The 13,598-nt window shown below is 39.7% G+C and overlaps 2 protein-coding genes across 2 annotated transcripts; both read right to left on the bottom strand.

Moving 5' to 3' along the window:
* Positions 1-468: 468 nt before the first annotated feature.
* Positions 469-6,371, bottom strand: amdhd1 (amidohydrolase domain containing 1). Its single transcript, XM_051392997.1, has 9 exons — positions 6,181-6,371; positions 4,961-5,067; positions 4,796-4,860; positions 4,440-4,717; positions 4,138-4,363; positions 3,520-3,644; positions 2,760-2,853; positions 2,502-2,662; positions 469-1,458 (listed from the first exon to the last, which is right to left on the bottom strand). The coding sequence occupies exons 1-9, from the start codon at positions 6,315-6,317 to the stop codon at positions 1,353-1,355; spliced, it is 1,299 nt and encodes a 432-aa protein (XP_051248957.1). The 5' UTR covers positions 6,318-6,371; the 3' UTR covers positions 469-1,352.
* Positions 6,372-6,532: 161 nt separating this feature from the next.
* snrpf (small nuclear ribonucleoprotein polypeptide F) lies at positions 6,533-9,131 on the bottom strand. Its single transcript, XM_051392999.1, has 4 exons — positions 8,975-9,131; positions 7,987-8,112; positions 7,538-7,602; positions 6,533-6,823 (listed from the first exon to the last, which is right to left on the bottom strand). The coding sequence occupies exons 1-4, from the start codon at positions 8,975-8,977 to the stop codon at positions 6,757-6,759; spliced, it is 261 nt and encodes an 86-aa protein (XP_051248959.1). The 5' UTR covers positions 8,978-9,131; the 3' UTR covers positions 6,533-6,756.
* Positions 9,132-13,598: the final 4,467 nt, after the last annotated feature.

Raw genomic sequence — 13,598 nt, forward strand, 5'->3', positions numbered from 1 at the left:
TATATTTGTTATTAAATATATTTGTTACTATAAATTAGGTAGTATTCAATGTCACAGGGCTCAGGGGCTTAAGAGAGATTTATTTTTCCAATGTATTTTCTGTTGACACCGATTTAAAACCTGATAGTACTGCATCAAATATTATTTAAGTAACAAAAATCGCCTCTGATTTTGCTCATGGACTCGCCTGTGTTGGTAGGAATCCCCGGGTTTTAAAGGAGTTAAACGTTAACCACTGAGTTTGAACTGTAAAGGTTGGGTGTACTCTTTGGGTGAAAGGCCCACGGTGGTGGTGGTGGTGTTGACATTTAGCCGCGTGCTCGAAAGTAGGACATGGCCACCTGGGGATTCAACCCTGGACCTTTGTATCTCCACAGATGGAGACTTGCTGACTGCACACACCGTCTCAAAAACTGAGGCAATGACGACGTGCAAAACTGGGGTGTTTATGAATAAATGACACATCCATTTTGCTGATTTCAAGTGTATTTAAATACTTTTGATCAAACACTTGGTACAATAGAATTTATTCGGTACACAAAGACGATAATGTTGAGTTTTGTGTGAAAGGTAATGATTAAAATACATGTTTATTATGGAGGTTGTGGTCCACAGTGGTGTTGAACTGGACTGCATTATATTGAGAGATGTTTCCAGTGTTTAGGCCACCCAATTTACAGACCTGAGAACCTAAAGTACGACCAGATGACCCATCAACAAAGCATCCCCCTCTTTTCAGGAATCGGTAATAAGTTCCAATATATCCAAATAGACACAATAAATGAACACAACATATTCTAGTAACTATTTCTTCTTCCTCTCTGTCTTCTCCTCAGTGTCGCAGAACGCTGAGAGCTTCGAGGTGACGATGGCGCCCGCAGCAGACGGCGATATCTCTCTGAAGAGGCTGTGGGTCAGATTCGGGAACTTCTTCTCTTTATGCAATTTAAAACCTACTTGCGTGGTTGTAAATTAAACCATTTCAGCGGTTTTGAATGGATGTGAATGTATTTAGAGCTTTGTGATGATGAAATGTAAATGCACGGCCAACAACAAGACGTTCTCAGGCCAAAATGTGAGCTGACTCTTGCCCCTTAAGTTCATATGTTAACATTTGTGCCCCAAAAACATGAAGATAAAATGTTTAATGGCAAACTGAATTAGTCCACGTTTGTCATGGATGATGTGATTAAAAAATGACAAAAAAATATATATTTTAATTCCTGTTTCTAGATGCATTTTTAAAAAAGTATTTTCCTTTTAAATCTCAGCTGAACACACGTTGTCGTTATCCATCAGTATTATTAATGACCTCTTCTCTAATCTGAATTAATCAGCAGTTAGTTTCTGTGTTATAAGTCCACGGTTTTCTCATTATCATAGACGACGTTGCCTTTAATGACAACGTAACGGATTAGCTCCTGATGTCCCCCCAGCTGGTAAATCAGATGCTCCCATCTGCAATAAAACATAAAGCAGAGGCTCTGTTTTACACACAGATATTTCAGATAAACACACAAAGACATGCAGTTATCAAAGAGTGAATACTAAAGGTGTGTCGTTTGTAATGAAACACTGAGACAAGCTGGTGCTGTCGTGTCTACACCAACTATTATACGACATTAACACTGCTTATAGTTGAACCTTTATTTTAGTTGCTGAAGTCCCGTCAGTTGATTCTGCATGGTATATTATGTTTTATTTGTATGAGACATCCTATAACATTGTGTATCATTAAAAATATGTGTTCACATTCAACCTGGATGGCGAAACAATGATTAAAAAGTCATTTAAACACGTTGTAAAACAGCAATTTATGGTCAAACATAGGATGTCAGCAGCACAATGTTAATATTAAATTAACTTTGGGAACTTTTCTTAACATCATTTACATGACAAAAGAAAACCAGCTCTGTTTTGGATTGACTATATGATGTAAATGAGAAGTTTTCTTCAAACAAAATAGTTCTTCCACATTAACAGTAATGTGCTTTTATTGATAAAACATGAAACTGGAGGCGTCCTGTCTCCCTCATATCTCTCTCTTTTCTCCTAAAGTTGTAGCAATGCCATAAAATAATATTCAGCATGAAACCGTACCAGTGGTGGCAGATGTATATAAGTAAAAGAAGCAACACTGCATTGTAAATATACTGTAAAAGTCTTGTATTTCTAGAAGTAAGTGTTAAACTATTACCTATTATTGGATTATTATTACTGATACATTCGTGTGCGCAGTATTTTACTGTTGTAGGGTTAATATAATACCAATTTTAATCACCTTTTGCATGTACATATTTACCTTTTTAATCTGAAAAATAACTCTAGCTACCAGTACAAGTACAGTGCCTAAAAGTACTTGAGTAAATGTACCTTTCACCACCAAACCTGACAATAAACACACAAAGGTATCTCTCACAATAGAAATAAAATCCACAGATCCAGACACACACAAACAGGACAAAAGAATACTTTCTGTGTGTATAAATAATATTATTTACCGTGTGGCGTTGAGGACCAGCAGGTCTCCGTGTTTGTTGACCTCCAGGGAGCCGTGTGTGTGCGAGCGCCCGAGGGCGTAGGCTGCATTGATGGTGGCCGCGACCAAAGCCTCGGGCATGGACATCCTCATATTGACACAGGCCAGGTGCATGACTATCGGCTGAGGAAGGTGGACAGGACAAAGACGTGGGATGAGTTGTAACCATCATGCAACATTCCTCTGCTTTTCACCCTGACACCTCTCCCGTTGCACTCACCATGGAGCAGCAGTACGCGTTGGGGTTGAAGTCGCTGCCGAGGGCAACAATTACTCCAGCGTCCAACATGTCTCTGGCCCGAGGCTGGGGCAGCCTAACACACACACACAGATTATTAGACAACTCACAGCTATATGAGGGGTGAGTTCTTGTTAGTGTTACACAGATCAGAGATATACTAAAGCACTGTAAAAATACTCAGTATAATGAGGAAAATGCACTTTAAAGCAGGGTTTCTCAAACTTTTTTATGTCAACGTGCAATAGATGCACGTTAGACCACAGATCCCTAATTTGAGAGGATTTTATTCTTAAGGAAGGAGGAAGAGACCTCATTTTTACTTTAAGGTTTGAAGATTATAACGTCTTCACAGCAAATGATCAAACTGGAATCTAAAATATGATAAAAGTTCAATTATTATACTCCCCCTTTTGCTGGAGGCCCCCCATAACGCACTTGAGGAACCTGTGTTGGCCCCTGAAACCCAGAGCTTTAAAAGGGTTTGAATTAAAAGTATTGATACAGAACATTGGCTATATTCATATATACTAATATATTTTAAACTGCATTAAAATTATTAAAAGGAAAAGCAACAAATCCTCACATTTAGGAAGTTAGGAGGATATTTTTTCATAAGAAATTACTCAAACAATACATTTTGTACATGCTGTTCGGTAGTTTCATTGTAATTTAGTAACTAGTAACTCATTGAGCACAGTACTTGAGTAAATGTTACATTCAACCCCTAGTGTTACAGTACCGTAGGATGTAAGCTGTAGTCGGCAGGAGGACGGCAGCGGTTCTTGCTGTTGCCATGGCAGCGATCCCCTCGTCTGTGACCTCCTCCAGGTGACTGATGGCTAAAGCTCCGAGCTCGGCGCCCAGCTGACACACACACACACACACACACACACACACACACACACACACAGTGCTTTATATACCAAATAACTATTAAATATAAAATTCTGCAGTTTAACTGATAATGAAAATATCTGTTATTTGCTGCTCTCCTGTGTTAACCAACATTTCTGATGAATTCAAACATTTAGCAGCATCAAAAATATCCACTTAAAGACACCTTTGGCATTCAGAACTTTTTCCCAAATGATTATTTGATTAAAAAATATTAATTAAATAACAAATGATGTCCTATGTTCTGGATAAATTGCTCATTTAGGGTTGTTTCCTCCAGAAATCCCTCCCATTAATCCTGTTTACAGCTGAGGCCACGGAGCTGTGATGCTGTGATGTTTCTACAATGTATTTTATCCTCACTGACAGAAACATGGTGCACAAAATATTAGAGAAACAATACGTCATTTCCTTTGACCTCCAGGTGTCCAAACAACCAGTAAAGACAGTTCTTTAGGAGTACCTGGGCTGAGTTCATGGGATGAAGCTCATCTCCGTGGAAGTTGATGTTGAGGCCCATGTCTTTGCCGGCCTGCAGGATGGAGCGAGTGGAGCTCAGGTCAAACACTCCCTGCTCACAGAACACGTCGATGTTGTCGACTCTGAGACTCCCAGCAGACATCTGCTCTTTCAGCCGGGGCAGCTGAACCTGCAGGATGTCCTCTGTGGCTTCTGCAACCGTCTTCCCTCTGAAAGAAGGACAGAGAAGAATGGTAAAGATTAATTTACAGCAATGTGATGTGAACTGAGATCCCTTGAGCATACTTGGGCACTGCGTGGGCTCCGCAGTAGGTTGAGGAGATGTTGATGGGCAAGGTGCGTCGGGCCTCCTCGATCACCTCCAGCATCTTGAGCTCAGTCTGCAGCTCCAGGCCGTACCCGCTCTTACACTCCACCAGGGTGGTGCCTGCTCGCTGCATCCGGACCAGCCTGCTGCGGAGGGAGGCCAGCAGCTCCGAGGACCTGGCAGCTCGAGTGTGCTCCACCGTGAAGTGGATCCCTCCGCCGGCCCGGTGCACGTCCATGTAGGTGGCGCCCGCCAGCTGCAACACACATTTCATTGAACTTTAAGCCGCAGTTGTGAAAGTAGGGTTAAATAAAATAGTGAAAAATAGACTTACCTTCATTGCAAACTCATGCACTCTGTCACCAGCCCAGACTGGATGGGTGTGGGCATCAACCAACCCTGAAACAAGAAGCTTCTTGAAATGCTCATCTCTGATATTATATCCAAAAATACAACTTGCATGTTGGCTTGTGCTGAGCTGATAACCATAAAAACTCACCAGGCAGGACACACATTCCTGTAGCATCAATCACTTTATCAAAGGATGCTTCTGAATACTGCGCTCTGATGACTTCTGCAGGCCCCACAGCTTCAATCAGCCCATCACTGCATGAAGAAATGAGTTTTAAAGTAAACTAAATCAACGTACAGTAAAGGTTTTACAGTTTAGACTAATGGAAGGAGTCTGAGATGGTTTAAAATAGCCACACAGGATGATTTTGGTCTTTGATTGACTTTATTTGATAGAGGCAGCTGTAGAGGACTCAGCCTTTGTGCACACTCTACCAGATGAGCTCCCAGGCGCCCCAGAGGATAAACCTTTTTGTAACATGACATTTCCTCTAAGGCCACCCTCAGGACAAACTGCACGTTAAATAAATATTAGACAGATAGTATTAGAGTAAATGATCAGGAACCAAAGTATCCACCAATATTCAGTAGTGGGATGTAACGTGGTAAATATATACTCAACTACTGTACTTCAGTGTTATATCGCACTTTTTATTCCAATACATTTGTCTGATCGCTTCAGTTACTAGTAAGTAAAGGATTCGAATACTTATTAAGCTAAATTAACTGTTTAAAAACCCTTTTGAATTAGCTAGGAAATGCATCGTCACAAGGCTGAAAACAGGCTAGAGAAAGAATAAACTACAAATATATTAAATAGTTAAAATGAACATCTACAGCTGCAACATTCACATTAATGCAGCTGTAATATTAATCCAAAAACATCCTATACAATAATAAAACACTGGCTGGAACTACTTTACTGCACAATGTGTGATACAAACACTATATTAATAATACTGAATACTTTTTCCACCACTGCCAATATTTAAAACATACAATGTTAGAGAGTTAAAGTAAAAAGTGGTAATTAGTTGAATAATGACACATTAAAACACAATAAAATAACGCATCCTTAAAATACTTTAGTTTTCTGGTGTGTAATGAGTCACTACGGCCTGTAGGGGTCATCATTGTGCATTGTTTCACATGAGTCCAGTGCTGAAGGAAAATAAACCTTAACATGCAGATCAACCAGAGCTGTGCTGACATTAAATATGCAGGTATGAAGTACAGCTATATAAGAGATATAATGCTGGTTGAGTCACATTTCTTCTCTAACGCAAATTGTAACAAAGAAGTCTCCAGTTGTGATTGATTTGGTCTGCAGGTATGAAGCAATATCTGTCCAGTTGATCTTAAACTTACCTTCCTATGACTACGCTCCCATTTTCAACCACACACAGATTTTGCATCGCGTGTTTGGTCAGGTATTTCTCCCCATCGTTGCAGATCAGAACCACCTGTTTGGCGTTCTTCACCAGCAGTCTGTGATTACTGGACATTTTGATTCACCCAGAGCAGAGACACTTCAGAGTGAATGGTTTCTGACTGGTTTGGGAACAGGCAAATATTTGTCCAGGAGAGTTTAAAGTGCAGAGAGAGAGAGAGGCGGAGCTTTCGCCACACACACACACATCACAGACATTTGAGTGGATTTAAGGGGAATTTGCTCCTTTAATTAGATATCACACACAAAAAAACCCCCACAACAATCAGGTTTAAGAAAGTGTATAATCATTTATTGTGTCTGTATCACAACGTTACAACATAAAATGGGCTTCACATACAGTAAAAAAAAAAAAAAAAAAATCATTTTCAAAACTGCTTGAAAAACAACCAAAAGTTTCCCCCCAAAGAGTTCATTTGTTTCACATGGTGAAAACGCAAACACACATCAAACTCAACTACGAGGTACAGTCACACTCAGAACGACGGGCCGGATCACTCCCTCATCTCTCCGTCTTCTTCCTCCTCTTCTACGCCTCTGATGTACAAAACGTTATTGCACCTGTGGGTGAGAAACACACCTGTTAGCACACGGCTCAGTGCCACAACTGGCTGCGAGGGGGTGGGGGGGGAGAGACAGAAGCACGATGGGGTCGGGGGGTCATGTACAGCTCCTCTGATTCTTTTATATTACATGTTAATTATTAACACAGGTGAGTTTAGGTAGTTAGGAATCTTAAGGCTTGAGGCCAAAAGGATAACATTCACTAATCTACTAAAAACTAATCTGATTCTGCTTTTGAGCAGCCAGATGTTTGGACTTTGTTGTGTGATGTTTTAAAAGAAGCATTATTTGTTAAATAACATTATTTAACAGTAATAAGTCACTCCCTCCAGGTTTTGTTGCAGCCTAAAATGTGTGATTAAGCTGCAACTTTTCTAAAAATGTTAATGTTTTCCATCTTTTTTTGCAATGAAATTGTGAGAAAGTGACAATCAAAACATATTTGCAACTTATTCAAGTAGAAAACAATTGATTTTCAGTCCCTCCAGGACGTTGTGATTGCAACAATTAACCAATCTGACCTATTATTGTACTTTCCTGCATGAAAATGTCTCTTTTTCAGAATTTACAGGGATTGGTTGAACTTGTGTTAATTGTTGTAACATTGCAACTTCCTAGAGGGACTGATGAATGTAAAATGTAGGTATTCATTTTAAAAGAGGAGAGTCTACTGAGCTGGTTATGAGACGATGTTTTAGGTTAACAACGTACCTGATAAGCACTTCACCGAGATGCCCCGCCAATGCTCCATCCACATACTCTTCTGTGTTTGCCAGCTGTGAGGGAAACATGGGAGTATAAAAAAGGTCAAGACGCTGCACACGAGGGCGTTTGAGCACAGTTAAATTAAGATTAAAGATTAAATTAAATACAGAAGTTATACTGCAGAACAAAGGACGAACATGTGTCCACTCACACAGTCTACTCTACAAAAATGTGTAATAAACAGAAATAAAAACAGAATCTACAAAGCCATGTTGTCTCCGTGCAAGCAAGGATGACACATATCGGGGTTCGTGGAGCACGGCATACACTCAAGGCAGGAAATTAACTTTCTTCTGTCTAAAATCTACCAGTTACTTTCATATTTCACCAGGATTTGGCTGGTGGCTGATGCTAATTTCCCACCCTGCACACAGTACTATAAACTGCCCTCTGACCTGCATGTTCATGTATCCATCCACAGACACCAGGTAGCCCTTGTACTCCATACCCCACTTCAGTTTCACCATCACTGGCTTGCCTGTGAGGCCGTTCAGGAATGGCTTTGGGTTCAGAGGTAAACTCTGTGGAGACAAAGGATGAGGTTGGTTAACAGTGCATTAGATAATTGCATATGTGTGTATATTGTGACAGCATTTGCCAACATTATCTGGTTATTGTTCCAAAGAATGTTGTTCTTCTCTAAAAAAAAAAAAAAAAAACAAAGCCCATGCCAAATCTAATTTAAAAAACAAATGAAATAAACGTGGTTTAGCATTTTACCAACAAATGTCAAATGGAAATATTCATTAGATGACCTTATCTGATGTACAATGATACAATAATAAATTCGGCACTAAGCATTTTACCAGTTGGATTCAACAGTTCTCTTAAGAGCAGGTGTGTTTTGATGTTTGTCTGTAATGTAACGGTTAATGTGTTTCTGCCGTAAGGAGATTAGATCACTTTAAAGGCAGTATACACAATACATCCCTAAATTATACACACATTTTTGGCACCCTTTTGCTCATAGTGGATGTACGGCTTGCAGCAAACAGTAAATCAATAAGGAGGTGTAGAGCCCAGGCAACCCAAACAAGCAACAACGTATTTAAGCATGCGTTTGCTAAATTAGCGGATTTTTGAATGGAGTTTGGCGTAACTTTCTCTCTACATTAATCGGGCCAAACTCGGACCGGACGCGGCATAATTCCACTTTTACAAATGAAAGACTGCAATAAACTCACCGTGTTGCAGATAAGGTATAAATATTCTACATATTATACCGCCTGTGTGCGTGAATGTGAAGGATTCATTCATTCACTTGACGCTAAGTTACGAATGAGACGCTAACGCAGCTAATGCTAACTAGCGCGGCGAAAACGAAACAAAATCCCGCGAAACGTCGACGGAGCTGATCGTAAAACATTCACGACACACACTCACCATCTCTGTTGTTTTGTATACGCTGTCTGGGATTCAATAAACGTTATATTTATGTGTCTGTTCGTCACAATAACGTTTGTACTTCGCAAACCCAGAACACGCTTTACCGCCAAACAGGAAGTACAACCGTTTAACCTCGGAGGAGTCTTCAGGTTTTTTTTTTTTTTTTACTCACTGCCCCCTAGCGGTGAGAGGTTCACAGCGCAGCGGAATTCACTGTACTGGGGAGTAGTGTTTGAGTATGAAAATACTCCATTACAAGTAAAAGTCCTTACTTAAATTAAATCATGCTATAATCTGGATAAATGTTATTAAGTATTAAAAGTAAAAACAAGTTATTTTATTGTCATTTACAACAATTGTGCAACTTTTAGTCATAAAGAAAATAGTACTTTGTATGATGAACTGCATTTGGTTGGTTGACGTCGAGCATAATACTGCAACTAATGATTATTTCTATTATGTATTAATATGCTGATTATTTCTGTGATTAGTTGTTTGATTCTCTCTTTGTAATAAATTGGAAAATATAGTAAGAAATGCCCTTACAGTTACCCAGAGCCCAAAGTGACCTTCACAATACTCCAAAGCTCAGAATTATTCAATGTAAATTAAAATAATAGGAAATAATGAAGGAATAGCAGCAAATCCTCACATTAAGTAAGCTGGAACCGTGAAATGTTTGGCATTTTTATATCAAAAATTAATTAAATGTTTATCACGATAGTTGCCAATCGATTTATTGACTAATCCTTTAACTTCTAGCAACTAAAAGTAAGTCTGTGATCCAAAAGAGTGAGTTTAAAGTGACCATATATTACTTTAAGATCATAATAACATGTATTATTTTAAGATTTGCGATGTGATACACTGTAAGGTGAAGTCCAAAGTAAATTAAATCATATTTCTACTCTTTTGAAGCAGCATCACTGTCAATCTCTCTCTCTCTCTGCCCTGATTTGAACTACACTGTTTGTGCAACACCTGCTCCATAGACTTTAACGTGAATTATCCAGAAAACTCCTGACCTGTATAGGATTAAAAACTGAGATGACTGTCATATCTGGGCCACGCTGGCTCTCTGTCTGGGCAGCTATTTCACTCCAGGCGCAAACAGTCTGAAGGTTTCACTCTTTTTTCTTGCGCTTCAACTGTTACTAAAGTATCTGACAAGTTCAAACCTGATACTTTGAATAAAACTAACATCTAACTTCCTACAGTAAAGGGCTGGGTTCTGTCAGAAAATTCCTCTGAAATTGCACCAGAGCTTTTCTTGGCATGTTTGAAATACTCGTGTCCTTACATCATTAGCCTATTTTTCTTCCCTCTCCTTTTTGAGCTGCCCTCCGTGTAATTAACCAATCCGTCAGTCAGTCACCGTGTCAGTGATGGCATGATAACAATGTGTGTGTGGGTGTATACTGGGAGCAGGGGCAGGGCCAGAGAGGTGGCCAAAGGGATGGTGCTGGCCCCTCCTGGAACCTGATCCCCTTGTGTCCCACGTACCAGAGTCAGAGGGTGATAGGTAGGTGACTTGTTATGTCAGAGCCACTGTGTGAAGTGATCCAACAACCACAAAGAGACTGAAAATGACCACATAAAGATGCATAATGGTCAAAATGAGATGCCAAATAACCACAAAGAGACAAAAAACGACCACAAACAGAAGAAAAAGGACCAGAAAGAGATGTAAAACAACTACAAAGAGTCACAAAATGACAACCAAGATAGCAAAACAATCACAAAAAGACAAAAAGTGATTAGCAAGAGACAAACATTATCTCAAAGAGACACAAAACAATTACCAAGAGATGAAAAATGACCACAAAAAGATGCAAAATTGTTAAAATTAGATGCCAAACAACCATAAAGAGGCACAGAATGACCACAAAGAGACAGAAAACAACCACAAAAAGAAGAAAAAGGACCAGAAAGAGATATAAAACGACCACAAAGATACCAAAATAATCACAAAAAGACAAAAAGTGATCAGCAACAGACAGAAAACAACCACCAAGACACAAAAAATGATCACAATGATCAACAAGAGACGCAAATGATCTCTAAAAGACACAAAACAATCACAACGAGACACAAAACAATCACCAAGAGACAAAAATTGACCACAGATACAAAAAACGATTACCAAGAGACTAAGAATGACTACAAAGAGACAAAAGAACGACCCCACAGAGACACAAAACAACTACAGTGAGATATATAAAAAGAGAGTCTAGGTCTTGTCTTACAATCTGTCCATGTTTGTAGGCTAAAATAGCAGCTATTTATTTAAGTGTTACTTTTTAAAGTTATTTATCTGACATTAACTTATTGAGGATAATGTGACTATTAATAATGAAGCCTGTAGTTTACTATGGACAAGAACCAGCTGCCTTTAAATTTGAGTCTTATTCTCTCAGATTTTACAAACTCTTTCTGTTGGAGGAAGACGGCTTTGTTGGAGAGTGCAGTCGGATCATTCCAGTCTGATGCCAAACGGCCCTTTGAAGTCTGCACACAGCTGAGAGCTGCCCGGTGGAGCCCGAGAGACAGAAGTTAACACTGAATGGGCCTGTGGAGTGGATGAACTGCAGGAAGTGTAAAGCATGGGACTCACAAATCTCCCCAACTGTGTGCAAGAGTCCACTGTTTGACAACGCTAGCGGCATGACTGGGGGGATGGCGATGTCGGACCGAATTGAGAAATATCTCGACAACTATCAGACGGATTGCCGTGAAATTTGACAAAGACCTTCATGTCTCCCTCAGGATGGATTGTTGTAACTTTGGTGGTCCTCTGACTTTTCCTTTGGAGCCACCATCAGGCCAAATGCCTGCAAAACTGATGTAATTCCCATCAGCCTCAGAAGTTCTTTTTGTGTGGTGCTAATTAGTGAATTAGCATTACAGTGCAATGTAATGTTATTTTAACTCAAAACAGCTGTTAAAAGAGATTATACTGAACATTTTCAGTAACACAAACTCAATATTCTTGTTTAAGGAGCTTTTACGAGTCATTTTAAGTGACACTAACTTAGTTTATACAGTTAGTTACAGAAATATATTCGTGATTTGTTTTCACAGAACAAATAAAAATGACAAAATGAAGTCAGTGTCACTTAAAATCCCTAAAGCTACTTGATCAATAATGTTTTTAACTTTTTTTTTACCTAAAACTTTTTATGTAAGCAGTTTTTTGAGTTAAATTAACTTCCTCTAAGGGATAGAAAGCAACCTGGCTTAGGCTCTTCTTCTGCCAAACGGTAGCTAAGAAGATCGATACCACAGTCACGTCTGTACGCTGTAACACTACAGCCAGCAGGTGGTTATCTTAGCTTAGCATAAAGACTGGAAACAGGGGGAAGGTTTAAAAAGAGTTTAGGTCTCTGAGAAAGAGCAGTTTTCTCCTTCTCCGATGACTGAACCGGGACAGACAGAACAAAGTGAACAGGTGAGATAGTTTCATTTGGCTCGCTGCTTATTGCACACGGGTCAGATGCACAGAAAGCAGGTCATGGTCCGATTACACAGCAGACAGAGAAGCCAAAGCCATGCTGTGTTCAGTGGAGCTTGACCCAAAATGGGCCCGGAGCGGAAAGAACAGTTTTCCAACATCGGTTTTCCTTCCACGGATGCTTCTTCTTTTCTTTTTGGTACCATTACTGAGCACAGGGGGGCACACTGCAGCATGCTCTCATTGTCTCATGCTGTTCATTGCATGGGGGAAGTTTATCACCACCACAAACCGTCATTTTTAAAGCACAAAACCGCCCCAGTGTTCGTTTGTCGTATGCGAATGCCTCCAGCCCGTCCCTCTCTTCCTTTTATGGGCCATTAAGCAGCCATTGTCGGGAGTAGACGACCATGTGGAAAGCAGAACTGGAATTAAAAAGCTTGGAAGTTACTGGCTTGCATATTTCGCCGGTGGTCAACAAAGGCCGTGGCCCGGTTCAGGCCGAGCAACCAACCAATCGGTGTAATGCGAAGTGCGTCAGCAGCTCATCCAGCATCTTCTTTGTGTCCATCCAAAGCCAATTAGTCAGAAATGTGGATATGAGCACTCATTTACGCCCCATATCAGCTTTTCATCAGACTCCACGTGGTCTGTACGGGGGTTCCCAAACTTTGTACCCGTGGTATTAATATGATAGTTCTGGAAAGTACTTGAATATTTACTTGAATAATGAACCAAAGTCCCTCGAAAATGTACGTCTTTACATACCGAAGATCAATTTATTACATACAAATGACATAAAATACATAAAATAGTAGATTAAACTAATTTTTGGAAATATTTACAATTAAGAGACTGTATCACAAAGGGTAAATTCAGTCACAACAAGAATACATTGATGGAAGTTTTGGACCTACCTAGTATAACACACAGAGCAGCCATATTCTACAAGACATTTAATGGTATACGAGAAGATATGTGTAAAAATCTGAGGATCATTTGGCAGAAAGACCTAGGGTGTGATTTGAGTGAGGAGGATTGGTTAAATATCTTATCAAATACAGGGAAACACATGAGAGAGGCGAAGGGGAAATTTAGTCAGTACAATGTAATTCATAGATTTTATTTCACCCCTTCAAAACTACATATAATTAATAGGAAATAATTTAT

This window comes from Dicentrarchus labrax, unplaced genomic scaffold (genome assembly GCF_905237075.1).
Source record: "Dicentrarchus labrax unplaced genomic scaffold, dlabrax2021, whole genome shotgun sequence".
NCBI lineage: Eukaryota > Metazoa > Chordata > Actinopteri > Moronidae > Dicentrarchus > Dicentrarchus labrax.

What these genes read in the sequence shown, in the direction of transcription:
- snrpf (XM_051392999.1), bottom strand. An exon ending in ATGGATACATGAACATGCAG is followed by an intron (nt 7,603 to 7,986) that starts GTCAGAGGGCAG and finishes TTTCCCTCACAG; the next exon opens with CTGGCAAACACAGAAGAGTA. An exon ending in CTCGGTGAAGTGCTTATCAG is followed by an intron (nt 6,824 to 7,537) that starts GTACGTTGTTAA and finishes TCTCACCCACAG; the next exon opens with GTGCAATAACGTTTTGTACA.
- amdhd1 (XM_051392997.1), bottom strand. Translation starts at nt 6,317, where the DNA reads ATGTCCAGTAATCACAGACTGCTGGTGAAGAACGCCAAACAGGTGGTT. An exon ending in ATCCCATGAACTCAGCCCAG is followed by an intron (nt 3,645 to 4,137) that starts GTACTCCTAAAG and finishes TGTGTGTGTCAG; the next exon opens with CTGGGCGCCGAGCTCGGAGC. An exon ending in CTGGTCCTCAACGCCACACG is followed by an intron (nt 1,459 to 2,501) that starts GTAAATAATATT and finishes GTTTTATTGCAG; the next exon opens with ATGGGAGCATCTGATTTACC.